The sequence below is a fragment of the Sus scrofa genome, chromosome 9 (genome assembly GCF_054392235.1).
Source record: "Sus scrofa isolate SSC_HxYL_T2T_F1_AM1 chromosome 9, Sscrofa_HxYL_maternal_Yorkshire_Landrace_v2.0, whole genome shotgun sequence".
In the NCBI taxonomy this organism is placed as follows: domain Eukaryota; kingdom Metazoa; phylum Chordata; class Mammalia; order Artiodactyla; family Suidae; genus Sus; species Sus scrofa.
In genome coordinates this window covers 71,906,625-71,929,272 of record NC_139391.1, presented here as the reverse complement: position 1 = coordinate 71,929,272, position 22,648 = coordinate 71,906,625, and the positions used below count along the sequence as shown (strand labels likewise).

At 46.7% G+C, this 22,648-nt stretch overlaps 1 protein-coding gene across 4 annotated transcripts; it reads left to right on the top strand.

The window, feature by feature from the left end:
• Positions 1-1,271: 1,271 nt before the first annotated feature.
• On the top strand, positions 1,272-21,968 carry EIF2D (eukaryotic translation initiation factor 2D). 4 transcript variants are annotated; one of them, XM_003482660.5, is made up of 15 exons: positions 1,272-1,456; positions 2,361-2,551; positions 4,115-4,198; positions 5,213-5,303; positions 8,434-8,541; positions 10,668-10,924; positions 11,383-11,500; positions 13,699-13,744; positions 14,153-14,256; positions 14,377-14,526; positions 14,897-14,986; positions 15,884-15,979; positions 17,251-17,371; positions 20,058-20,232; positions 21,763-21,968. In XM_003482660.5, exons 1-15 carry the CDS (start codon positions 1,401-1,403, stop codon positions 21,831-21,833), a joined length of 1,758 nt encoding a protein of 585 aa, XP_003482708.3. In that variant the 5' UTR covers positions 1,272-1,400; the 3' UTR covers positions 21,834-21,968. The 4 variants fall into 4 exon arrangements, 3 of the variants coding, with proteins under 3 accessions (XP_003482708.3, XP_084833016.1, XP_084833017.1); XM_084976890.1 differs by lacking the exon at positions 8,434-8,541; XM_084976891.1 differs by lacking the exon at positions 14,377-14,526.
• Positions 21,969-22,648: the final 680 nt, after the last annotated feature.

Below are 22,648 nucleotides of genomic sequence, written 5' to 3'. Positions count from 1 at the left end.
GTGATGCCAGGAGGTGGGTTCCTTTCCACATGGACTTTTTTACAGGCTTCCTGAGTGTCCTTTCAAGGTGATGGATGAGTGGTTCCCCCAGAGCAAGAAATCTGGGAGACCAAGGTAGAAGTGACAGGGTCTTTTATGACAGCCTCACGAGTCAAGTCACACACTGTCATTTTGACCATATACTAATGGTTACAGGAGTCAGCCCTGGTCTTATGTGGGAGGGGACCACATAAAGACATGACGACCATGGAGAACCCTCTCGGAGTCTGCCTGCCATGATCTACCGTCTTGCATGTGCCTCTTGCATGCAGAACATATGAACTCCTTCCCCAAGTCCCCTCACATTTCATTCCTTTATCTGTTCAAAATTAGGGTTTCAGAAAGGATGAGCCATTGGCCCAAGATCACACTGCTAGAGAGAAGTCAAACCATAATTTGATCTTGCGATGTATCACGAATTTTTTTTATAAGCACTGTGAATTTCTTTAATTAATTTGGAGAAAAAACCTCCCAAATAATGTCTGAACACAAAACATTCATTAAAGGGTCCAGGAGTTTCTGTTGTGGCACAGTGGGTTAAGGATCAGAATGCAGCAGCTTGGGTCCCTGTGTAGATGCAGTTTTGATCCCCCCTGGCTGGCACCGTGGGTTAAAGGATCCTGCATTGCAGCAGCTGGGGCTCAGATTCAATCTCTGGCCAAGAGACTTCCATTCGCTGCCAGTCAAAAAGTATTTTAAATAACACATTTGAAGATTATCTGTATAGTACCTGGAACTAGAGTGGATTCCCCGTTATTGTCATTATCACTCCAAGTAAATTAAAGAACAGGAGGAGAAAATCTTGGAGAGAATCCTAGCTGAGGCCCTTAGTGGGCAATTAAATGTAAAGATCTTGATAAACAAGAGTCCTTAAGAAAAGCATTCAGGAGGATTGCAAGTCTAATAAAACACAAGAGTTCAATTAATTTTGTGGAAATGAACTAACCTGAATGGAATGGGAGCTAACAGAGCTCCTACTCAACACTCCGTAACGCTGACCAAGTGGAAACCAACAGCACCGCGTGGGCACCGAATGTCCTCACCTACCCGCCAGCAAGAGGCGCTCGCGCAGGCGCAGAGCCCGGCCCCACCGGCGAGGCGGCGAGGGTGGCGCTTCCCTCTCAGCGCGGGAGTCCGCCCCGCCTTCTGCGGCCCCGCCCTCCGGGCTTCAATTCCGGGCATTGCCACTAGGGGCGGCCGCGAAGCTGCGCGGCCTCGGTTTCCAGCCGGGCCTTTTTCACAGCCGGGCCCCAGCATGGCTACCCCCAGGACTGCGTGTCGGGAAGCCGCTGTGCTCTCTCTTTCCTGACAGTCCCTAGCTTCTGTGGTCTCCTTCTCTTCCCCAGCCCACTCCAGCAGACATGTTTGCCAAGGCCTTTCGGGTCAAGTCCAACACGGCCATCAAGGGGTCGGACAGGTGAGGGAAAGAGGGGCCTGCTCTGCCCATTAGGGCACCCAGACATCTCTCAAGCCCGGCTGGCTCACAGCCCTTTCCGGGCTCAATCAGCCGACCTGGGGTGGGGACTGAGGGATCGGCCTGAGAAGGGCCTGCAGGGGGCAAGGGTGAGTTAGACACATTTTGAAGGTGAAGATGGAGAGGAGGCCTGATTTATTTCCCAGGCTGTCTCTTGGATATTCTAGTGGGTTTAAAATAAAACGTAATCCAATCAGCACGTATTCACTGCAGTCTGTTTAAGGTGTGGAGGATGCAAAAATGAAGACATATAGGAGTCCCTGCCCTCTCAAGAGCTTAGGTTCCCTTAGGAGAGATTAGGTGGAGCACAGAGAACTGTAAGTATATGAGAAGTGGCTAGTGATTCCCTTTGGCAGAAGATGAAGGGTGAAGTAAGAAAGGATAAGGCACATGTGGTAACAACTGTATCTGTTCAGTGTTGCAAATGCAGATATCACCTTGGGGATTTTGGAACCAGTGTTCTATAATTGTCATTTTGGTGCCCTAGTATAGCTGTTTAATGCTGAACTGACAGATTTGCCCACCACATATGAGTGGGTCTCAGAGCTATGTAATGCATGGAGTCAGGAAGGCAGGGTTGAGTTTTCAGTGGCAGACTTAACTTGGGTTGCTCCCCGTTTCAGGTTTTTGTTTTTGTTTTTTTCCTTCTTCTTTCATTACAAAATGGAAAGATGTGCCCCATGAACATATGAAAACAGATGAGACACTGGATGAGAAAGAGAGTAAGATGTGTTAGAATAGGGCATTGTAAACCAGTCTTTTCCTTGGCCCCCGTGGGTCTGAGTCCTCAAGATTTATTAAAATCCATCCAGGCAGCATTCATACCAGGTATGTGTGCTTTCTGCAGGAGAAAGCTTCGTGCAGATGTGACAGCTGTTTTCCCCACTCTTGGAACGGATCAGGTCTCTGAGTTAATACCTGGAAAGGAAGAGCTCAACATTGTGAGGTTGTATGCTCACAGAGGGGACGCAGTGACTGTGTACGTGAGTGGTGGTAACCCCATCCTATTTGAACTGGAGAAAAACCTATATCCAACAGGTATGGCAATAGGATGGAGATGGCCATTACTGTGGTCCTTGCCTGATATCTGTTTCTCTTTGTTTCTTCCATTAACCTGTCTTCCTTAAATAAGTGCAAAATCTCCCAGTATCATCCCCAAGAATCTTTTTGGACTTAGTGTACCTAGAATTTATTCTCAAGACTGGAAATTGCTACAGAAGGGAGGGAAAAAGCAGCTAACACAGAAAGAAAGTGATTGCCAAGGGAAATTCTGAGATGAAGAAACACTGGTCTCTAGTGAGTTAAATAGGGATGGAGCAGAGATCTTGAAAAGGGTGGACTTTTAGGGCATGTAGAAAATATTTCTTAAAACTGTCACCAGTGGAATATTCTTAAGATACTGAAGAGATACTGTCATAGAAAAGAAGCTGGATTAATTAAACTCCATACCCAGCTGTCTCAGTGAGATGTTGGTTCAGATATCTCCCAGGGATTCTTTCTTAGGCTCTGCCTGTCTCCCAGGATTCTTTTCTTTCTTTCTTTGTCACAGATCTTAGAGAGTCTTTTTCCTTTTCCGTGGCTGCTGACACCTGCCTTGTCATTTGGGGCTTTTCTTTCTTCCAGCTTGGCTGCTGCAGTGCAGTACAGTCTCCTCCACCAGCCCATCCCTACCCCCACCCACTTTGCTGCTGTTCAAAGACAAGTCCTTTTTGATCTAAGGGTTTTCTTTTCTTTCTTTTCTTTTTTTTTTTTCTTTTCTTTTTTTTTTTTTTTTTTGCTTTTTAGGGCCGCACCCACGGTATATGGAGGTTCCCAGGCTAGGGGTCTAATGGAAGCTATAACTCATAGCCTACACCAGAGCCACAGCAATGCCAGATCTGAGCCGCATCTGCAACCTACACCACACCTCACAGCAACACCGGATCCTTAACTCACTGAGGGAGGCCAGGGATCGAACCCTCAACCTCATAGTTCCTAGTTGGATTCGTTTCTGCTGCGCCAAGACGGGAACTCCAATCTAAGGGTTTTTATTACTAATCACTATGGAAACAGAGGGAATAAAAATAATAAACATGGGAAAGTTTCAAAATTTCTTACAGGCTGGCGCCCTGTTCTTGGTTTATTTGCTGCTGAGGTCGTAAATGGAATCCTCATTGGATCTCTTTCCCCACTTTTATTCGCCATGGCCATTTTCTGCTGCTGTAATCTAGATGGAACCATAGGTGCCTCCAAGTCTCAAGTGACATCCAGTTTCTTAAGTCTCTACCTTCTTCAAGACTGCAACCTCTTTGAGAAGGGAGTCAGCCCCATGCAAACTATATGGAATGTGCTTCCCACAGGCAAAGGGGCACTGGTTCCCAGAGAAGGGGAAAGGGATATTAGACAGGCAGAAGCAGAAGTCAACTTAATACTAGTTGTAGCTTTACTCACAAATATCCAACTCTGGCAGTTAAACAAACTCTTAAAGCTGTAGCTCACTTCATGTGTCTTTCTACCAGTAAAAATGGTCACTTCTCAAGAAGTCACCATATTGTTTGGCTTTGCCAGTTCCCAGGATTGACTTTTTGGCCGTAAATGTTTTCTGGTTCTCTTTTTGGACAGTGTACACCTTGTGGTCTTATCCTGATCTTCTACCAACGTTTACAACATGGCCTCTGGTGCTCGAGAAACTGGTAGGGGGAGCAGGTGAGAGTGTTTTCCTCTATTCTGGATACTGGCTGAAACCTACTTAGTAAAGACCAACTACTTTATTATTTTTGTATTTTTTTGTCTTTTCTAGGGCCTCTCCCGCGGCATATGGAGGTTCCCAGGCTAGAGGTCTAATCGGAGCTCTTGCTGCTGGCCTATGCCAGAGCCACAGCAATGCCAGATCCAAGCTGTGTCTGCGACCTACACCACAGCTCACGGCCACGCTGGATCCTTAACCCAGTGAGCAAGGCCAGGGATCGAACCCACAACCTCATGGTTCCTCGTCGGATTCGTTAACCACTGCACCACGACGGGAACTCCGAGGCTGACTAATAAATGTACCCATGTCATGCATTCATATGATTAAAAAGTGGAATTTTCCTCCTATGTTAGTTGTTTCTCTCACTTGGCTGCTCCCATAAGCTCTCTGGGCCTCTCTGACCCTGTTGTAGGGTTTAAATAAGCTAAGTGACATAAAAGTACTTTGCGGGAGTTCCCGTCGTGGCTCAGTGGTTAACGAATCCAACTAGGAACTGTGAGGTTGTGGGTTCGATCCCTGTCCTCACTCAGTGGGTTAAAGATCTGGCGTTGCCATGAGCTGTGGTGTAGGTCCCAGATGCAGCTCGGATCTGGCGTTGCTGTGGCTGTGGCGTAGGCCGGTGGCTACAGTTCTGATTAAACTCCTAGCCTGAGAACCTCCATATGCCGTAGAAGTGGCCCTAGAAACGACAAAAAAGAAAAAAAAAAAAAAGTACTTTGTGAACTGCCATATGCTATACTTTATTAATAAGCTACATTTAGGAAACCAGAAAAAGCTAGATCATGGAACTGGGCCCTCAGCTTGGTGCTCAAGTTTGACTGCTAGCCTCCCAAAGGGAAAAAGTCTAATGCTCAGGTTGCCCCTTTTTATTTTCATTATGAATAATTGCCATACTTAATAAATATTTGTTGAGTGAATGGCTCAATGATGGAGTAAACTGTAATTAGTTATGATGCTTTTGTTTGTTGCAGATTTGATGCTGCCAGGGCTAGTGGTGCCCCCTGCTGGTCTGCCTCAGGTACAGAAAGGTGACCTCTGTGCCATTGCCTTGGTGGGGAACAGGTACTGTGTCAGTCAGCTGTGCTTTTGGGGAAAAAACTTAGGAGGGGTGGGAATGACAGCTCCATGGCATATGGGAAAAGGATCAAAAGAAAAACCAGATTCCTCTGTAAGAATCAGAGTGGGGAATGGCAGTGAGCTGCTTGTAGGGTGTCGACACATCTGGGTCAAGAGTATTTGCTCCTGCTGCAGCTTCTCCTTTTTAGAATTAAAATTTTTCTTTTATCCTTTAAAATTAAAAAAATATATATATTTATAGCAGAGTTACAAAGGTAGTACAGAGTTTAGATATACTCCTAACCCAGCTTCCTGGGATAACATCTTACATAACCACAGTACTGTTACCCAAACTAGGGAATTAACATTGGTACAATCCTATTAACACTATTATAGACTTTATTCATATTTCCCCAGTTTTCCCACGGTGTCTTTTTTTCTTTCTGTTCAAGGACCCAGTCTAGGGTGCCACATTGCTTTTATTTGTCATGTCTGCTTAGTCTCCTGTCTGTGACATTTCCTTGGTCTTTCTTTGTCTTTCATGACTTTGATGTTTTTTTCCTCCCAGCATCCACATCATCATCCTCATCTTTTAATTATTTTTAACAGATTTATTGAGGTATAGTTTACATACTGTAAAATTCACCTGTTTCAAACGTACAATTCAGTGATTTTTAGTATATTTATAGAATTGTTCAGCTATCACCACTGCTTCTTTCTTAAAATAAATTAGGAAGTGATCATATGAGCAATTCTGAAAAATCAAAAGCCCCCTCACCCCACCATCCTTTTCTCCTAGAAGCAACCATTATCATTCTGATGCATGTCCTTGCCAGCCTTCTTCAATGCATATGTACACGTGCATACAAAATGTGTGATATGGGGTGTGTATGTTTAAAAATATAGACAAACAGAATTAAACTTCTTTTTCACTTAAGATGGTGCAGAAATTTCCTGTGTCAGCAAGCGCACATAAGCTGAATCTTTTTTTTTTTTTTTTTTTTGCTTTTTTTAGGGCTGTACCTGAGGCATATGGAGGTTCCCAGGCTAGGGACTGAATTGGAGCTGCAGCCGCCGGCCTATGCCACAGCCACCACAACTTGGGATTCGAGCCGTGTCTGCGACCTACACACAACGCCAGATCCTTAACCCCCTGAGTGAGGTGAGGGATCCAACTCAAAGTCTCACGGATCCTAGTTGGGTTCATTAACCGCGGAGCCATGAAGGGAACTCCATAAGCTGAATATTTTTACTGGCTGTGGGCTAATGGAAAAGGTCTTCTCCTAGTGGACATTGGGGTTGCCTCCACTCTGTCACAAACACTATCTTCCTGATGTCTCTAGGGACACTGGTGCCAATATTTTTCTAAAGTAGATACTAAGAAGTAGAACTGTTTGGCCGGAGATTGTGGGTATCTTCTGTTGTCCTAAAAAAGTGCTGTAGCAGTTTTCACTCCTACCTACAGGGTCCATGGTGCCAGGTTCCATAAACATTCACTGACATTGGATATGACGGGTCATCTTCATTGGTGTCATCCTGAGTGGAAAACGACATCTCATTGTTTTACTCATTGCTTCTTTGAGAGAGAAAGAGAGAGAGATTGTAGGCATGGTGGTGGTACTGGGGTCAGTGTTCAAAGATCTTATTTTTGCTGCTCATATTCCCCTATTTTCCTCGAACCTTTTGGAACCAAGCACTAGAAATGTTTCCTTCCTTGTTCACCTGTAGCAAAACTTGCAGTTGAAAACAATGGTGGTATTATTGTTTTTTCCCCCCAGTACTCTGTCCACAACAGGAGGAAACTACATAAATGTATAATGGGTCTGCTCAGCTTGGCTTTTAGAGCGTATGTAGAAATGAAGCCTAGGTAGTTTATAGCAGGAGATAAGGGTACAAGTGACCCTTTATTGAAACTGCAATCCATGTTCAAGGCTGAAGTTCCTGAACCTTGACCCTTCCGAGGGTGAAGGACAAAGACCTCTCTTTTAGGAGCTGGGAAAGAAGCCAGGCTCAAAGATTCTGCGGCAGGTACTGACCCTTGGGGACAGTAAGTGGAGCCACCAGATTAACAAACATTTTCTGAAGTTCCAATGTTGGGAACTCTGTCCTTGCATCTTCTCTTTTGGGGCCCAGGCAACTTTTGCCTGGCTTGTCAAATCCCCTCCCGTTAGCCAGCTGGACAGGGATCCTTACAGGCAATGTGTGCTCCATGCTTGAGTAACACCGAGCTGACAGAGATTTCCCATTTGGGCTTTGGAAGTTTTTTGTAGTTATTGTAAATGTGATGGTTTTTGATATTCTGCACACATCCAGTTCTTAGAAAGGTAGTTACACAGAGCAAGCCTGTGATAAAGAACATCGCCCCATCATAAAGAGCCAACGCAGGAGGACCCTCCCTACTTGGTACCTCTGTATTTCTCTTCTTTCCTCCCTGAGGTATCCCTCAGCCTGACGCATGGCTTGTGAATGGCCTCCCTTCTGAACTTCCCTATAGGATGGCTATGCCTTTTTTAAGGTAGGGAAGATAATTTATATTTTTGGGAGTTCCCATTGTGGCTCAGCGGTAATGAACCTGAATGGTATCCATGAGGATGCGAGTTCAATCGCTGGCCCTGCTCAGTGGGTTAGGGATCCGGCGTTGTCATGAGCTGTGGTGAAAGTTGCAGATGTGGCTTGGATCCCGTGTTGCTATGGCTGTGGTATAGGCCAACAGCTACAGCTCCGATTAGACCCCTAGCCTGGAAACTTGATATGCCACAGGTGTGGCTCTAAAAAAAAAAAAAAAGAAAGAAAGAAAGAAAGAAAAAAAAATTATATTTTTGAAATTAGAGAAAGGGAAATTTAAATATCCTTCCAAGTTCTGCCTGGGTTTGAGGCATAATAGGAATCAAACAGTCATGACATCAGTAGAGGAGTTGCTTACACAGAAGGCAGTATTTGGTCAAGGGATTTTGGAAAGTCGTATTTATAGGTAACTTGAAGAAGACAGAGACCAGACTGAGTTTTAGTTTTGCTTTACAAGTGGATGCTTCAGGTTGGCAAGTAGGGTGCTTGGAGCACATGCGAAGGAAGCTGGTCCTGACATGTGCCCTCCTGGAAGACTTTCCCTGACCCTTGTCTCTGGCCTCCTCCTCAGAGCCCCCGTTGCCATCGGAGTCGCTGCCATGTCCACGGCTGAGATGCTGACCTCAGGTCTGAAGGGAAGGGGCTTCTCTGTGCTCCACACCTACCAGGACCATTTGTGGTGGGTTCAGTGTTTCTTCTGTTTTACAGGGAGCTGGGGGGTAGGGTGGAGAGAGCCTGGATTCAGAAGTGAGAGTTTTGGCCCCTGCTGTGCCAATCAGCAAATTGCTGACCTGAGAGGCACTGATTTCCTGGCTAAATGTGGAGAAAAGTTTTGTGGGTATTTTGTTTCGTTTTACTTATTCAGGCAAAGAAATTGCAGAGAACTTTTAATTGTTTTCTAGGTAAATTGTAGACTCCTAGGCCTGGAAGAAGCCCTTAGGGATTGTCTTCTCTGCCTCTCAGTACAGTGATGCCCTCTATCTTTACAGCATTATTCAATCAGGCCTTTTCTGCCACAGACATTTAGACATCTTCTGGCCCTGTGACCAATTCGTGGAAATTCTCACATCTGAATCCAAATCAAAGTAGAGCGGCTCCTCAGGCACCAGGGTGATAACCTGATTCCTTGCTTGTTATTCAGGTTTCAGATTCCAGATCTGCTCCCCCTTGTGGAAGGTGCACTTTCTCACTGTGACAGTTGCTCTCTAGAGCTATGTGCCAGTTTATTTTCTGGTTGTTTTCTTGTCATTTAACCAAAATAGTAAATAGTGCTTTTCTTTTTACCCAATCCTTTGGCCAAGTATTGTGGCCTGTCAGTAGATTTACCCTTATATTTTTAGTCAGTCTTGGAGTTACTCATTTTACAAGTATTGGTCAAACCCTGCTTCTCTGGAGGTACAGCCTCAACAGCCTGGGTTTCAGCAGCCATCTGAGGGCTGCTCACTGATGTTCTCCCAGCACCGTGTTTTCTGACTGTTAGAAATTGTTTTACCAGAAGCTGCCTCAGTCTCCCCTCCTCCTACCCTTTGAAAATACTCATGTTGTTTATCTGATCAGCATAGCCTAAACTCGCACTCATGCCTCTCTATTAGCCATACTAATAAGCCTTGCTGCCGCTGTTAGTAAACCTTAGTTTGATTTACATAATCTAGAGTTCCCATCGTGGCACAGTGGAAATGAATCCAACTAGTATCCATGAGGACAATAGGTTCAATCCTTGGTCTTGCTCAGTGGGTTAAGGATCCGGCGTTGCCGTGAGCTGTGGTGTAGGTTGCAGACACAGCTTGGATCTGGTGTTGCTGTGGCTGTGGCGTAGGCCGGCAGCTGCAGCTCCGATTGGACCCCTAGCCTGGGAACTTCCATATGCCATGAATGCGGCCTTAAATTTCAAAAAAAAAAAAAAAAAAGAAAGAAAGATTTACATAGCCTTAGCTAAGATAAAGCTTTTTGCTTTCACTACTCTGCCTGCTCTGCTATGTGGCATCACTTTTGTTCCTGTCTTTGCAAGGCTTTGTGACATAAAAGCATTGTAAGCTCTACTCCACGTTAGATTGCATTCTGATTTAACACAGAAGCAACTGATTTTGTAGTCGTGAGTAATCTAGGTGTTTGCACTTTGTTACATATTCTGAGCCTTGGGTTTGATTTCACCAAACTGGCATTTGGGATCTAAATTTTGTCAATTCAAAACAGTTTGGTTTTTAATTTATATGAGAGGAATACTTTGGGAAGGAGGCTTCTCTGTCTTTAATTTTTCTCTGTCCCTGAATTTCTGTTAATAATATTATTTCTTTTTTTTTTTAAATTTTAAGTGATTTTTATTTTTTCCATTATAGTTGGTTTACAGTGTTCTGTCAATTTCTACTGTACAGCATAGTGATCCAGTCTCTCTCTCTCTCTCACACACACACACACACACACACACACACAAACACACACATACACCTTCTTTTTCTCACATTATTCTCCATCATGTTCCATTGTAAGTGACTAGATAAGTTCCCTGTGCTATACAGCAGGATCTCATTGCTTATCCACTCCAAATGCAGTAGTTTGCATTATTATTTCTTTGGATAAGGAGGAGACAAGAATTATTCTCCCCATTTCAGAGATGAGGAAACTGAGGCATGGGACTTTTCTGGGCCCAGAATCACAAACAGAGTTGAGGTGCACACCCCAGCTCTCTGGCCTCCCTGACACTCCTGCCTGTGGCTCTTACTCTCTCTGGACCCCCACTGACCCCCTGGCTGGGGATGGAGAATATTGTGGCTGCAGCTCAGTGTTTCTGACCTGAGGATTTTGCAGGCGATCTGGAGAAAAGTCCTCTCCACCATCCATTGCTCCACTGGCCCTGGATCCCCCCGATCCCTGTGAAGAGAAGGGGTCTGTCCAGGCGAATGCTGCCCTTCAGGGAGACATGAGGCACCTGACCCTGGAGGGAGAGGAGGAGGAGGTTGGGGAGGTTCAGCAGAGGTGTGCGGAGAAGTCCCTGTCAGAAGCCGCAGAAGACCCCAATGTCGGGGGCCTGAACCCAGACCCCACAGACGGCAAGACCCTTCAAGGTACAGCTCTGGGAGTAGAAGGGCCCATCTCCTCTCCGTGCAGGAGGCTGACGTGTTCTGGCTAGAGCAGCACTGCGGCTTGGCGCGGCGGGAGGGCCAAGCCCTTATTTTTGGTGGAGGTGGCGTGAGAGCCCTTTGCCCTCCCACCGTCTTTTCCACATGAGCCACTGTCCCTTGGGTACCCATCGGCCCCACCATTTGGACACAGCCCTCTCAGGTTTCTTCTGGCTCTGACTTCTCTGCCAGAGAAGGATGTGCGCCTGGCGGGGTGGCACCCTGTGGCCTGACTCCTCCGAAAAGGCTCTGTTCCAGAGAGTCTGGAAGCTTTGGTGTCTGGGAATGGGCTTGCTCCAGAGCTGAGGGGTGAGGTCGGGCTGTGGCCACCCGGGGAGTTTATGGAGTCACGCAGGTCTTCTGCATCCCTCAGGAAGGGCGTGGTTCTTGCCTTTTCCTTACAGAGCAAATGGACGAACTGTTAGAGAGATGCTTCCTGCATGCTTTGAAGTGCCGACTCAAAAAGGCCGACCTCCCTTTACTCACCAGCACTCTCCTGGGCAGCCACATGTTCTCCTGCTGGTATGGACGGCGTGGTGTGGGCGGAGCCCGGGGCCTGGGTCTCTCTTTTGCTGTTTTGGTGGAGACTGATGGGGGCATTGGCTGTTGAGGGACATAATGAGGAAAGAGTGAAATGGAGGATTGATCTGGTTAATACTGAGTTTTAAAAACTTCAGTTTTAAGCAGTGAAAGGATGTTGAGGAAGTGAAGGTTAAAATTCCCAAGATGCAGAGTTCCCATTGTGGCTCAGTGGTTAACAAACTCGACTAGCATCCATGAGGTCACAGGTTCGATCCCTGGCTTCGATCAGTGGGTTAAAGATCCAGTGTTGCTGTGAGCTGTGGTGCAGGTCATGGACCTGGCTAGGATCCTGCATTGCTGTGCTGTGGTGTAGGCTGGCGGCTACAGCTCCAATTGGACCCCTAGCCTGGGAACCTCCAGGTGCCGAGGGTGCAGCCTTAAAAAGACAAGAAAAAAAAAAAAAAAAAGTTTCCCAGGATGCTCTGAGTACTGCTTCTGCTGTGGCGATTCTGGGCTCGCTCATGAATCGGGAGGCATGTCCTGTCCATGAAGAGTCCTGGGCAGCCTCTTTGTCCAGAGGCTTCCTCTGGACTGTTCAGTCCCCTCACACTCTTCTGAAGAATAAGTGGGACAGATTAGGTTGTATCAGGAGGAAGAATCAGTGTGAACCCCTCCCCCTTCCTCCCAAACAGAAGCCACTGGGAGAGGGAGTATTACATGTAAATGAAACCTGACTTTGAAGACAGAGCCACCTGGGCTCAATGCCAGCTCCCCAGGGTGCTGGAGCAAGGCAGATCTGAACCCATCACCAGGCTTCTCTGAGCCCTAATTTCCAACACTTGAAGGATTGCTGTCAGGATCAAACAACCTAACATTTAATACACACCCCGTAAATATTATCAGGTCAGGAGATTTGCTCATTGATTTTTACTTGAAATCTGAACTTATTTCTTTTTGAGAGTTTTGCTTTTTTTTTTTTTTTTAAAGTAGTTTTAATGTAATTGTCTTCCTCTTTACATGTGAGCTTCCTTAAGGCATTCTACACACGTGTGGGGCCTGAAGTGTGTGCCAGGGTTACTTGGTAATTTGTCCTGACCTTGCTGGGCCACAAGTAACTAACAAAAGGGATCCTGGAATACTCTCCAGGGTAGAGGTTCCTAACCTAGGGTGGGTTCTAGACGGGCTCCCTGTGAATCCCACTGCTATTGCTTGTCACATTTGAGAGAAGATGTACGTTCTAGGGAGATGGAATGCCCATAGCTTTCATTAGGGACCTCACCCCCGAAACCAGGAGAGTAGGAAAGGAATTAGCAAGCTTTTTCTATGAAGAGTCATCTAGGAGTTCCCTTTGTGGCTCAGCGATAACAAACCCGACTAGGATCCATGAGGATGTGGGTTTGATCCCTGGCCTCACTCAGTTGGTTAAGGATCTGGTGTTGCCGTGAGCTGTGGTGTAGGTCGAGGCTTGGATTCCGTGTTGCTGTGGCTGTGGTGTAGGCTGGCAGCTGTAGCTCTGATTCAGCCCCTAGCCTGGGAACCTCCATATGCCTCTGGTGCAGCCCTAAAAAGCAAAAAAAAAAAAAAAAGAAAAAAAAAATCAGCTAGTAATTATTTTAGGCTTCTCAGGCCCTACCATCCCTTGCAGCCATTCAAGTCTGCCTTTGTGGCACTAAGACAACTGTAGACTGCAGATGAACAGGCGTGGCCGGAATCGGCCTGCAGGAGGTAGTTTGCCAAATCCTGCTCCAGCCTGGCCACCGCAGTGAGCTTGGTGAAGCTTTTGAGGCCACAGGAGGTTATTTAGTTTGAGAGGAATCTAAAGCTGTATCTAGCACAGTAGCCAGGAGCCACGTGTGGCTATTTAAAGTAGTTAAAATGGGATACGATTTGAAGTTCAGTTCCTTTGTCACACTGGTCACATTTTGAGTGCGTAATAGCCCCGTCTGGCTCGTGGCGACCACATTTGATTGCAGAGAACACTCCATCTTTAGGGAAAGGTCTATCAGACAGCAAGCACCTAGAGTGTCCTGACATCTCTATCACTCTCTGGTGCTGCCACTGGGCCGAGAGTTCTGAAACAGCGGCTTCTTTCCAAACACATAGGAGGAAGGCTGAGAAAGATGCCCTCCTCTCAGTGTCAGGCAGGCCCCGCCACTACCGCCGTGTTAGCTTAACTCGCCTTTTCCATCTGCCATCAGCCCCGAGGGACGACAGCTGGACGTAAAGAAGTCAAGCTACAAAAAGGTAAGCGGGAACCTGCTCTGCACCCCCACGCAGAGAGTTGTGTGGGGCACACATGGCGTGAGCTGGCTGGACACTGGGGAAGCCCTGTCCGCAGGGCTGAGGCTAGAATTAAGCTTTTTGATTCCAGGTATAGCGGGGGAGGACAGCTCCCTGGGCTGAGGCAGTTGGGTGGGTGCCAACTCCCCTCTGTCCTTCCCACCCCCGTCCGTCTGATCAGAGTCCCGAAAGGCTTCACTGGTTAGTCCCTGACCCTCAGGGTGGGGGCCTCCCACTTCCTAGCTGGATGAGGACGGGGACCGTCCCACGTCCCTCCCTAGGACCCTCCCGGCTTGGTGTCTGGCACGTCACAGGTGCTCAGTGTGTGCGCGCCATCGACGAGGTCCCTCCCACCGGCCCTCTCTCCCTTAGCTCTCTAAGTTCCTGCAGCACATGCAGCAGGAGCAGATTATACAGGTGAAGGAGCTGAGCCAAGGGGTGGAGAGCATTGTGGCTGTGGACTGGAAGCACCCGAGGTGAGTGCGGGGGCCTGGTCACCGCAGCTCAGCCCGCCCCAGGGCACCGGGGCCACGGACCGGGAGTCGCCGAGGCACGAGTATAAAATGTGTTTTTTCTTTCCTTCTGCTGGGTTTTAGGATCACATCTTTCGTCATACCCGAGCCCTCCCCGACCTCTCAGACAGTCCAGGAGGGTAGCAGGGAACAGCCCTATCACCCTCCAGATATAAAATCCCTCTACTGTGTCCCAGCCAGCATGACCCTGCTCTTCCAGGAGTCTGGCCACAAGTGAGTCTTTGGAGAGCAGCCCTTCTCTGCCTGCTTGGTGTTCCGGCCTCTAGTCCTCTCAGCCCGAGTCGTGTTCTCCTGTGACTGGCACCACCCGCTTTCCCCCTCTTCTCCCTCCCCCCAGATCCAGCTTCAAGCCTCCTTCCCCAGGGACGTGTCTCTGGACTAAATGAACGAGAGAGTAGGTCTCCCTTTTCTACCTGTAATTATTCTCCACATGGCCCTGCTGGCCTCAGGCAGGAAAAGGGAAGAACGCCGAGAAGCCGAGGACGGCGCCCTGCCGAGCAGGGAGTGAGTCTTGGTGTTTGCAGTTTACCCCCCCCGCCCCCCGGCACAACACGAATAACCGCCCCGGTCCCTTCTCACCTAGGAAGGGGAGCATTCTCGAGGGCGGCGAGGTCCGAACGATCGTCATCAGCTACGCCAAGAAACATGACCTGGTTGATGCAGACAACAAGAAGTGAGTGGATGGGGAGGAGAGCTTGCCCGAGCTCGCCTCTAGCAGATGCGGACATTCGAGGGGGGCGGCCGGGCTGGAGAGGGCGCAGGAGATCCCAGCCTTTGCGAAATAATTGAGGCCAGTGGTTTCTAAACACTCAGAGTTGTGGCCTAGGGTCTTCAGATCCACGTTCACTGTCAGTGTTGACGGAGCCTGAGGGAGCATCGTCTCGTGTGTATCTACTACTGATTTTCAAATGCAGGTGCTATTGTGAGGAATAAAATGCAACCTTTACAAAATTTTACCAGAGTCATCTTAGCTTTTTGGTATTCTCTATCTTCTTAGTAAGTGGATGCAGAAGGCAAGCTACTAAATGAAGAGTGTTCCATTAATTTTTTAACTTCAGAAGACACCCTCATGATCAAGAAGTTGGGAACTACTGGCTTAATTGTGGTTAGTTAGTAGCAGAACTAAGCCAGGGAACCCAGTCTTGGGATTTTTCCCATCCCACTTTCCCCTCCCCCGCCTGCTTCTTTGTTCTAGGAAAACACATGTGTGACCTCCCATCCAGAGGGTACATTGCTTCATGGACTCTGGTCCCTAATTGGTCCTGATAATCCTGAATGACTATAAATAACACATAAGAGATGAATCCTGGAGTTCCCCTGTGGCGCAATGGGATCAGTGGTGTCACTGCAGCGCTGGGACGCGGTTTGATCCCTGGCCCAACATAGTAGGTGAAGGATCTGGCATTGCCCGAGCTGCGGTGTAGGTCACAGCTGCAGCTTAGATCTGATCCCTGGCCCAAGAACTCCATATGCCACGGGGCAGCCAAAAAAGAAAAGAAAAGAAAGAAGATGAATCCTGATCAGAAGGGGTGGGAGTAGGATTTCTTTGTTGCCTCTTCTTTCCCTTTAGTCTGGTGAAATTGGATCCCATCCTATGTGACTGCATCTTAGAGAAAAATGAACAGCACACAGTCATGAAGCTTCCATGGGACAGTCTCCTGAGCAGGTAGTGGGGACTGGCAGCCCCTCTCCAATGTGTCTGTCCCTTCCCCTTAATGTCTGTCATATTTGACTTCAGAATTGTCACTGGCATTGCCTCTGACCTTCTTTCCATAATTCACACCATGTCTATATAAACACAAGCGTGGGTAATTCTAATGTGGAAGGTCTTTGGAACAATTTGAGCCAACGCATTATAGGAGAACTTGAGAGGGAGAGAGAAAAGAACTTTAATTAAAAATAAGAACTCCAGGAGTTCCTGTCGTGGCTCAGCAGTAATGAATCCGACTAGTATCCATGAGGATGTGGATTCAATCCCTGGTCTCGCATAGTGAATTAAGGATCCGGCATTGCTTCGAGCTGTGGTGTAGGTCGCAGATGGAGCTCAGGTCCTGCGTTGCTGTGGCTGTGACATAGGCCAGCAGCTGCAGCTCCAATTCCACCATGAGCCTGGGAACCTCCATATGCCGTGGGTGTGGCCCTTAAAAAAAAAAGAACTTCAAAAAGATATACAAACAAAAAGGAACAAAAGAAATGTTTTTATACCCTTTCTTTTCCACATAACCAAAACTGAAAATAATTTATATCAGGAGTCATTTAGCAACTACGGCCTCTGGGCCAAATCTGGCCAGCTACCTGTTTTTATAAATAAGATTTTATTGGCACATGGCCACACCCATTCGTTTATGTATTGTCTTCGGTGCTTTTGTGCTGAATTAAATAGCAGAGTTGAGTAGTTTCAACAGAGACCATATGGCCATTAAAGCCTAAAATATTTAGCATCTTGCCCTTTGTAGAAAAAGCTTGTCAATCCCAATATAAATGATAGCAGAAGAAAATCTGGTTGGACAAAAGGCAGAAATTCCTTGTGGTAAGTGTGTCTGTAAAGGATGTATGATTGGAACCTATCAGAAAGGTGAAGCAGCGCTTTATTATGGGTAAGGTGGGGTCTTGAGGCCGTTAGTAAACTCCACAAGGCTGCCTGGGCCGATTTTTAGAAGGTCAAGCCAGGGAACAGTTCCCAGGGGCTCAAGTCATTGATGTTCCCTTCCCTGCATCGGGGGGTCTTGACTGTCGCTGCACATCTTCCTGTTCAGAGTTTCTGACTTCATTGGTCTGGGGTGCAGCCTCTAGTGATTTGAATGATTCTACTGTGCAGTCAAAGGCAACCCACTGCCTGTAAGATCAGCTTCCGCCCAGCCGCCTGCTGGGAGTGGGGGATAAGGATGTGGTTGCTGTTGGCTTTATCAGTCTCCAGCTCATTAACTCCCATTTCAGATGTTTGGAAAAATTGCAGCCTGCCTATCAAGTAACCTTTCTGGGACAAGAGCCCATTGTGAAGAAAGGCAAAATCTGCCCAATCGACATCACACTAGCACAGAGAGCTTCTAATAAAAAGGTATGTCTTAGTATTTTTAAATTTTTTTTAATTTTTATTTTTGTTTTGCTTGTTAAGGCTGCACCCGAGGCATGTGGACGTTCCCAGGCTAGGGGTCGAATCGGAGCTATAGCTGCTGGCCTACCCCACAGCCATAGCAATGCAGGATCCAAGCCGCGTCTGCAACCCACACCACAGCTCTCGGCAATGCCGGATCCTTGACCCGTTGAATGAGATTGGGGATCAAACCCACATCCTCATGGATACTTGTCGGGTTTCTAACCCCACTGAGCCACAGTGGGGACTCCCAAAAAGGTATGTTTTATAAGACGAAGTTGGTGATTTAATGTCTTTAAGTTCTAGTCTCTCTAATGTGATTGGAGGTTTTTAGATTGGCATCAAACACCTCAAAAGTTGTTTTCTGGAACACCCATGTTTGTGACCGGGTTGGGCCCTATGTAAAACAGGTACAGCTGACCCCCTTCCTCAGTGTCCTCTAGGATTTTGTGCTAAGGAACTTGTTAGAACCTGTTCCAAAAGTAAACAAGATCTTATTTCTATTTTTTTTCTTAGAACTTTGGTATGGTCTTTCAGTTCTTACTCTCTGTTACCTCCTGGGCCTTGCTTAATGCAAATAACTGGCGAAGAAGGTAAAGAATCTCTGGAGGAACCGACCGCGTTTAGCTTGGCCACACACGGTCATAGGGAACAGATTACAGCTGTCCTCAAATATGTGAAAAGCTGTCCTTGGGAAAAGGAGTGCGCTTACTTTGTATGCCTTGAGAAGACAGAAATAGGATTATTGGATAGAAATCCCAAGAAAACAGACTTGGGTTCAAAATAACCTTCCAGTGCCCGGTTATGAGCGTGGGCTTTGAGATTAGAGACCTGGCTTCAAATATGGCCTTTGTCTTGCTGCTTGACTTTAAGCAAGTTCCTTAATATCTATTTGCTCGAGTTTCCTTATGTGAAGAATGGGGATAATACCTGCCTCAAAAGGCACTGTGAGGATCAAATGAAGGAGTATATGAAGGTGAAGGGCTTAGAATAGTCCTTGGCAGGTACACATTCAATCAATGAGAACTGATAATGATAACCTGAAGAACAATCCTGCTTCTTGAATGTGTGTGTATGTGTGATGATGGTTTCGTCTCTATATTAAAAAGAGCCCTTAAGGAGTTCCCGCTGTGGCACAGTGGGTAAAGGATCTGATGTTAACACAGCTGTGGCATAGGTTGCAGCTGTGGCTTGGATTAGATCCCTGGCCCTGGAACTTCTGTGCAGCCGGAAAAAAAGAGAGAACCCTTATCTTTCAGAGCGACATGTTGAAATATTTATAGACCAAATGATGTGATATCTAGGAGGACTTGCATTTAAGTAATGTGGAAGTGGGGTAGGTGGAGAGAGAGCTGAATCAAGGTTGGTCATGAGTTGATAATTGTTGAAATTGGTGGTGGTTACATGGGAGCTCGTTATGCTAGTCTACTTTCATTTATTTATTTAGTCTTTTTTAGGGCTGCACCCACAGCATATGGAGGTTCCCAAGCTAGGGGTCGAATCAAGGCTGGCCTACACCACAGCTCACAGCAACACAGGATCTGCAACTCACTGATCGAGGCCGGGGATCGAACCTGTGTGCTCATGGATACTAGTCAGATATGTTTCCACTGAACCACGATGGGAACTCCCATACTTTTATTTATGCTTTAAATTATCCAAAATAAAAAAAAAAAAAAACTTTGAAAAGCATGTGTTATCAATGAGAGAGATTATCTATCTCACTTAATATGTAACTTATACAGGCACACCTTGTTTTATTGTGCCTCACAGGTAATGGGTTTTTTTCAGATTGAAAGTTTGTGGCAACCCTTTGACAAGCAAGTCTGTTAGCACCATTTTTCCAGTATTTGCTCACTTCCTGTGTCTGTGTCACATTTTGGTAATTCTTATAATATTTCAAACTTTTTCATTATTATTATATTTATTATGGTGATCTATGATCAGTGATCTTTGATGTCGCTTTTGTGAAAAAGATTACAACTCCCTGAAGACTTGGATGATGGGTAGCATTTTTTAGCAATAAAGTATTTTTTAATGAAGGTATGTACTTTGTTTTTTAAGACATATGTTATCTCACACTTAACAGTATAGTGCATGTAACTTTTTTTTTTTTTTTTTTTTTTTTGTCTTTTTAGGGCCACACCTGCGGCATATGGAGCTTCCCAGGCTAGGGGTCTAATTGAAGCTGCAGCTGCCCACCTAAAACACAGCCACAGCAACATCAGATCCAAGCCGCGTCTGCAACCTACACCACAGCTCACGGCAACGCCGGATCCTTAACCCACGATCGAGGCCAGGGATCGAACTTTCGTCCTCATGGATGCTAGTCGGGTTCGTTAACCCCTGAGCCATGACGGGAACTCCATGTGCATATAACTTTTATGTGCACTAGGAAACCAAAAAATTCATGTGACTTGCTTTATTATGGTGGCTTGGGAACTGAACCCACAATATCCCTGAGGTGTGCCTATATTGGATGGGGTAGAAAGAAAGAATCAATGTAGAAGCACAAAAAGTAAGTATTTGAATGAAAAGGTATGGTTGTAGGGATGCTGACTATAGGGCCTGAGGAAGCTGCTGAGGCCCCCGAAGGCTTCTGGAGGGGAGGGCATGTGGTCTGCGCTACCAACAGTCTTCTGTCCCCCAGGTGACCGTGGTCAGGAACTTGGAGGCCTACGGTCTGGACCCGTACTCAGTGGCAGCCATCCTCCAGCAGCGATGCCAGGCTAGCACCACTGTCACTCCTGCCCCCGGGGCCAAGGACAGCCTGCAGGTCCAGATTCAGGGAAACCAGGTCCACCACCTCGGCCGGCTCTTGCTTGGTGAGCATCCCCCATGAGGAAACTGAGACACTGGTCTAACTTGGCAAAGATCTTCCCACCAACGAAACTCACTCTCTATATGGTCTCTCTAGTTTTTAGCAGCCAGCACAGGGTAGACCTAATGTTGGAACCAAATCCTTTAGCGCGCCCCCCCCCCCCCAATTCCCATGTTCTCTCCACCAGACTAAATAGTTTTCTTCCTGGTTTCCTCTTTTTATAAAACCTTTGCTGAGCACCCACACTGGGCCAGGCACCTTGCTGGACTTTTCGCAGGCTCGATTTCTTTTCGTCGTAATGATGCTGCATATTTTGCAGATGAGGAAACGGAGGTTCAGTACTTTGCGCTGCGATATCCAGCTGTTGAGTGCTGCAGCTGGGCTCTGAACTTTGATTTGTTGGACTCCAGAGCCTAGGTTCTTTCTCTCTGGAGTCACCCAGCCTCCAGGGTGTCCTCAGTTTAAGCTGCCTGAGTCATTCTTCTAAAACAAATGTGGTCACATCATTCCTCTCTAAAAAACTTTTTACGCCTCCTCAGTGCCTTCAGAATAAACTCATAAGCTCAATAAAAAGACCCTCCCTGTCCAGCCCCAGTATTCCATCTGAGTTCTCTGGCGGGTCCTTGACCCCCCCACACCAGGCCTCCACTGTGCTGGTCCTCTTGCTGTGGCCCACGTGCACCTGCACGTCCACACCTGGGTGCTTTCCTCCCTGTTGTCCCCTCACCTTGTGTCGTGTGGCCTTTCACAGCCTTAAAAGGCTCATTGGCCCAGCTCAGGGTCACAGGAAGCCTGTCTTAGAACATGTCCCCTTTTTTTTTTTCTGTTTCCTTAAATTAACATTTTAAAAACTGCTAACATTACACTTTCCAATTGTGTGAATATTTCTGGTTAGTATCTACAGCTTGGCTGATTTATTCTGTTGTCTGAACTCCCTGTTCGACTGAGCATCTTGAATCAGAGACCTTACCTTTTGAATCCTTGCTTCATGCCCAGGGCCCGGCACATAGTAAATGCTCAATAAGCAAAGGCATTTTATGGTCTCAGGCATTTTATGGTCTCAGGCAGTACACGTTAACTTGTAGAGTTGAGCCCCTTTAAATGAAGAGCCCCATATGAGGTACTCAGAGGAAATACAGAGGAAAAAAGATAAGCACATGACTGGACTCAGACACATACTCACACATTCTCTCTTGTGAGAACATTATAAATGCCTGAAATGCATCAGAAAGTGGCTATCAATGGGAAAGTTGCTGATATACACACTTGAGCCTCGAGGTGTAAGGATAAATGGTCCATTCCCCTAGGAGTTGAGTTTGAGCTGGGCGTAGAAGAGCAGGTCTCCTGATGGAAGTGGTTTGAACTGAGGCTTGACAGCAGGAACAAGCACACAGTGGCGGGAGGGGGCTGGGAGGTAGCTGTGCGGATTGGGACCAGAAGCATGGGGGCCAAGGAGGGTGATGGTGAGGCAGAGAGGAAGGCGGGGAGGGCAGGAGGAGACCTCACTGAGGAGTCTCTACCTTTTGGATTGTAGATGAGTATCAGCTTCCTCGAAAATACATCCAAGGCCTGGAAAAGGCCCCCAAACCTGGCAAGAAGAAATGACAGACTCTTGTTTCATGTGGTCGATCCAGTGGAAATCCAAGCTCTGGCCTGGTAATTTATATGAGTATTTTGAGCTTTTGCGAATTAAAAAAATATATAATTCTTTACCAAAATAAATTTTTATTCTCATCTAAATTTGATTCCCCTTCTTGTTTCCTCCACTTAGCTTCAGATGTTGTACTAAGTTTTCAGGTCAGAAGCCGTTTAAAATGGACACTAGAGGCGGTGATGGAGTGTCTTTTCCATTCATGTGTTTTCTATCAGTTTAATGTGTCCTCTGCTTTCAAGGCCAAATAGTCTATCCAGAGTTCAGGCAGGTGGGGCCTTCCTGTTTTTAAAGGTCATCAGCCTTTTGCTATTCTTATTATCTAAGTAACCTCATAGCCCAAAAATCATTCCTTCACATCTCTAAAGGGTTATTTATATATATATATATATTTTTTTTTTTTTTTTCCTTTGTCTTTTTGCCATTTCTAGGGCTGTTCCCACAACATATGGAGGTTTCCAGGCTAGGGGTCCAATTGGAGCTGTAGCCACGGCCTACGCCAGAGACACAGCAGCGCGGGATCCGAGCCGCGTCTGTGACCTACACCCCAGCTCACAGCAATACCGGATCCTTAACCCACTGAGCAAGGCCAGGGATCGAACCCACAACCTCATGGTTCCTAGTCAGATTCGTTAACCACTGAGCCACGACGGGAACTCCCTAGAGATATTTATATTTGTCATCAATCAAGGCAAAAGAAGGAAGGGTGGCCCTATAAGCTGTAGCAGAGCTGAGGCTGGATAGAAATAAGAGACAATCTTGGCACATT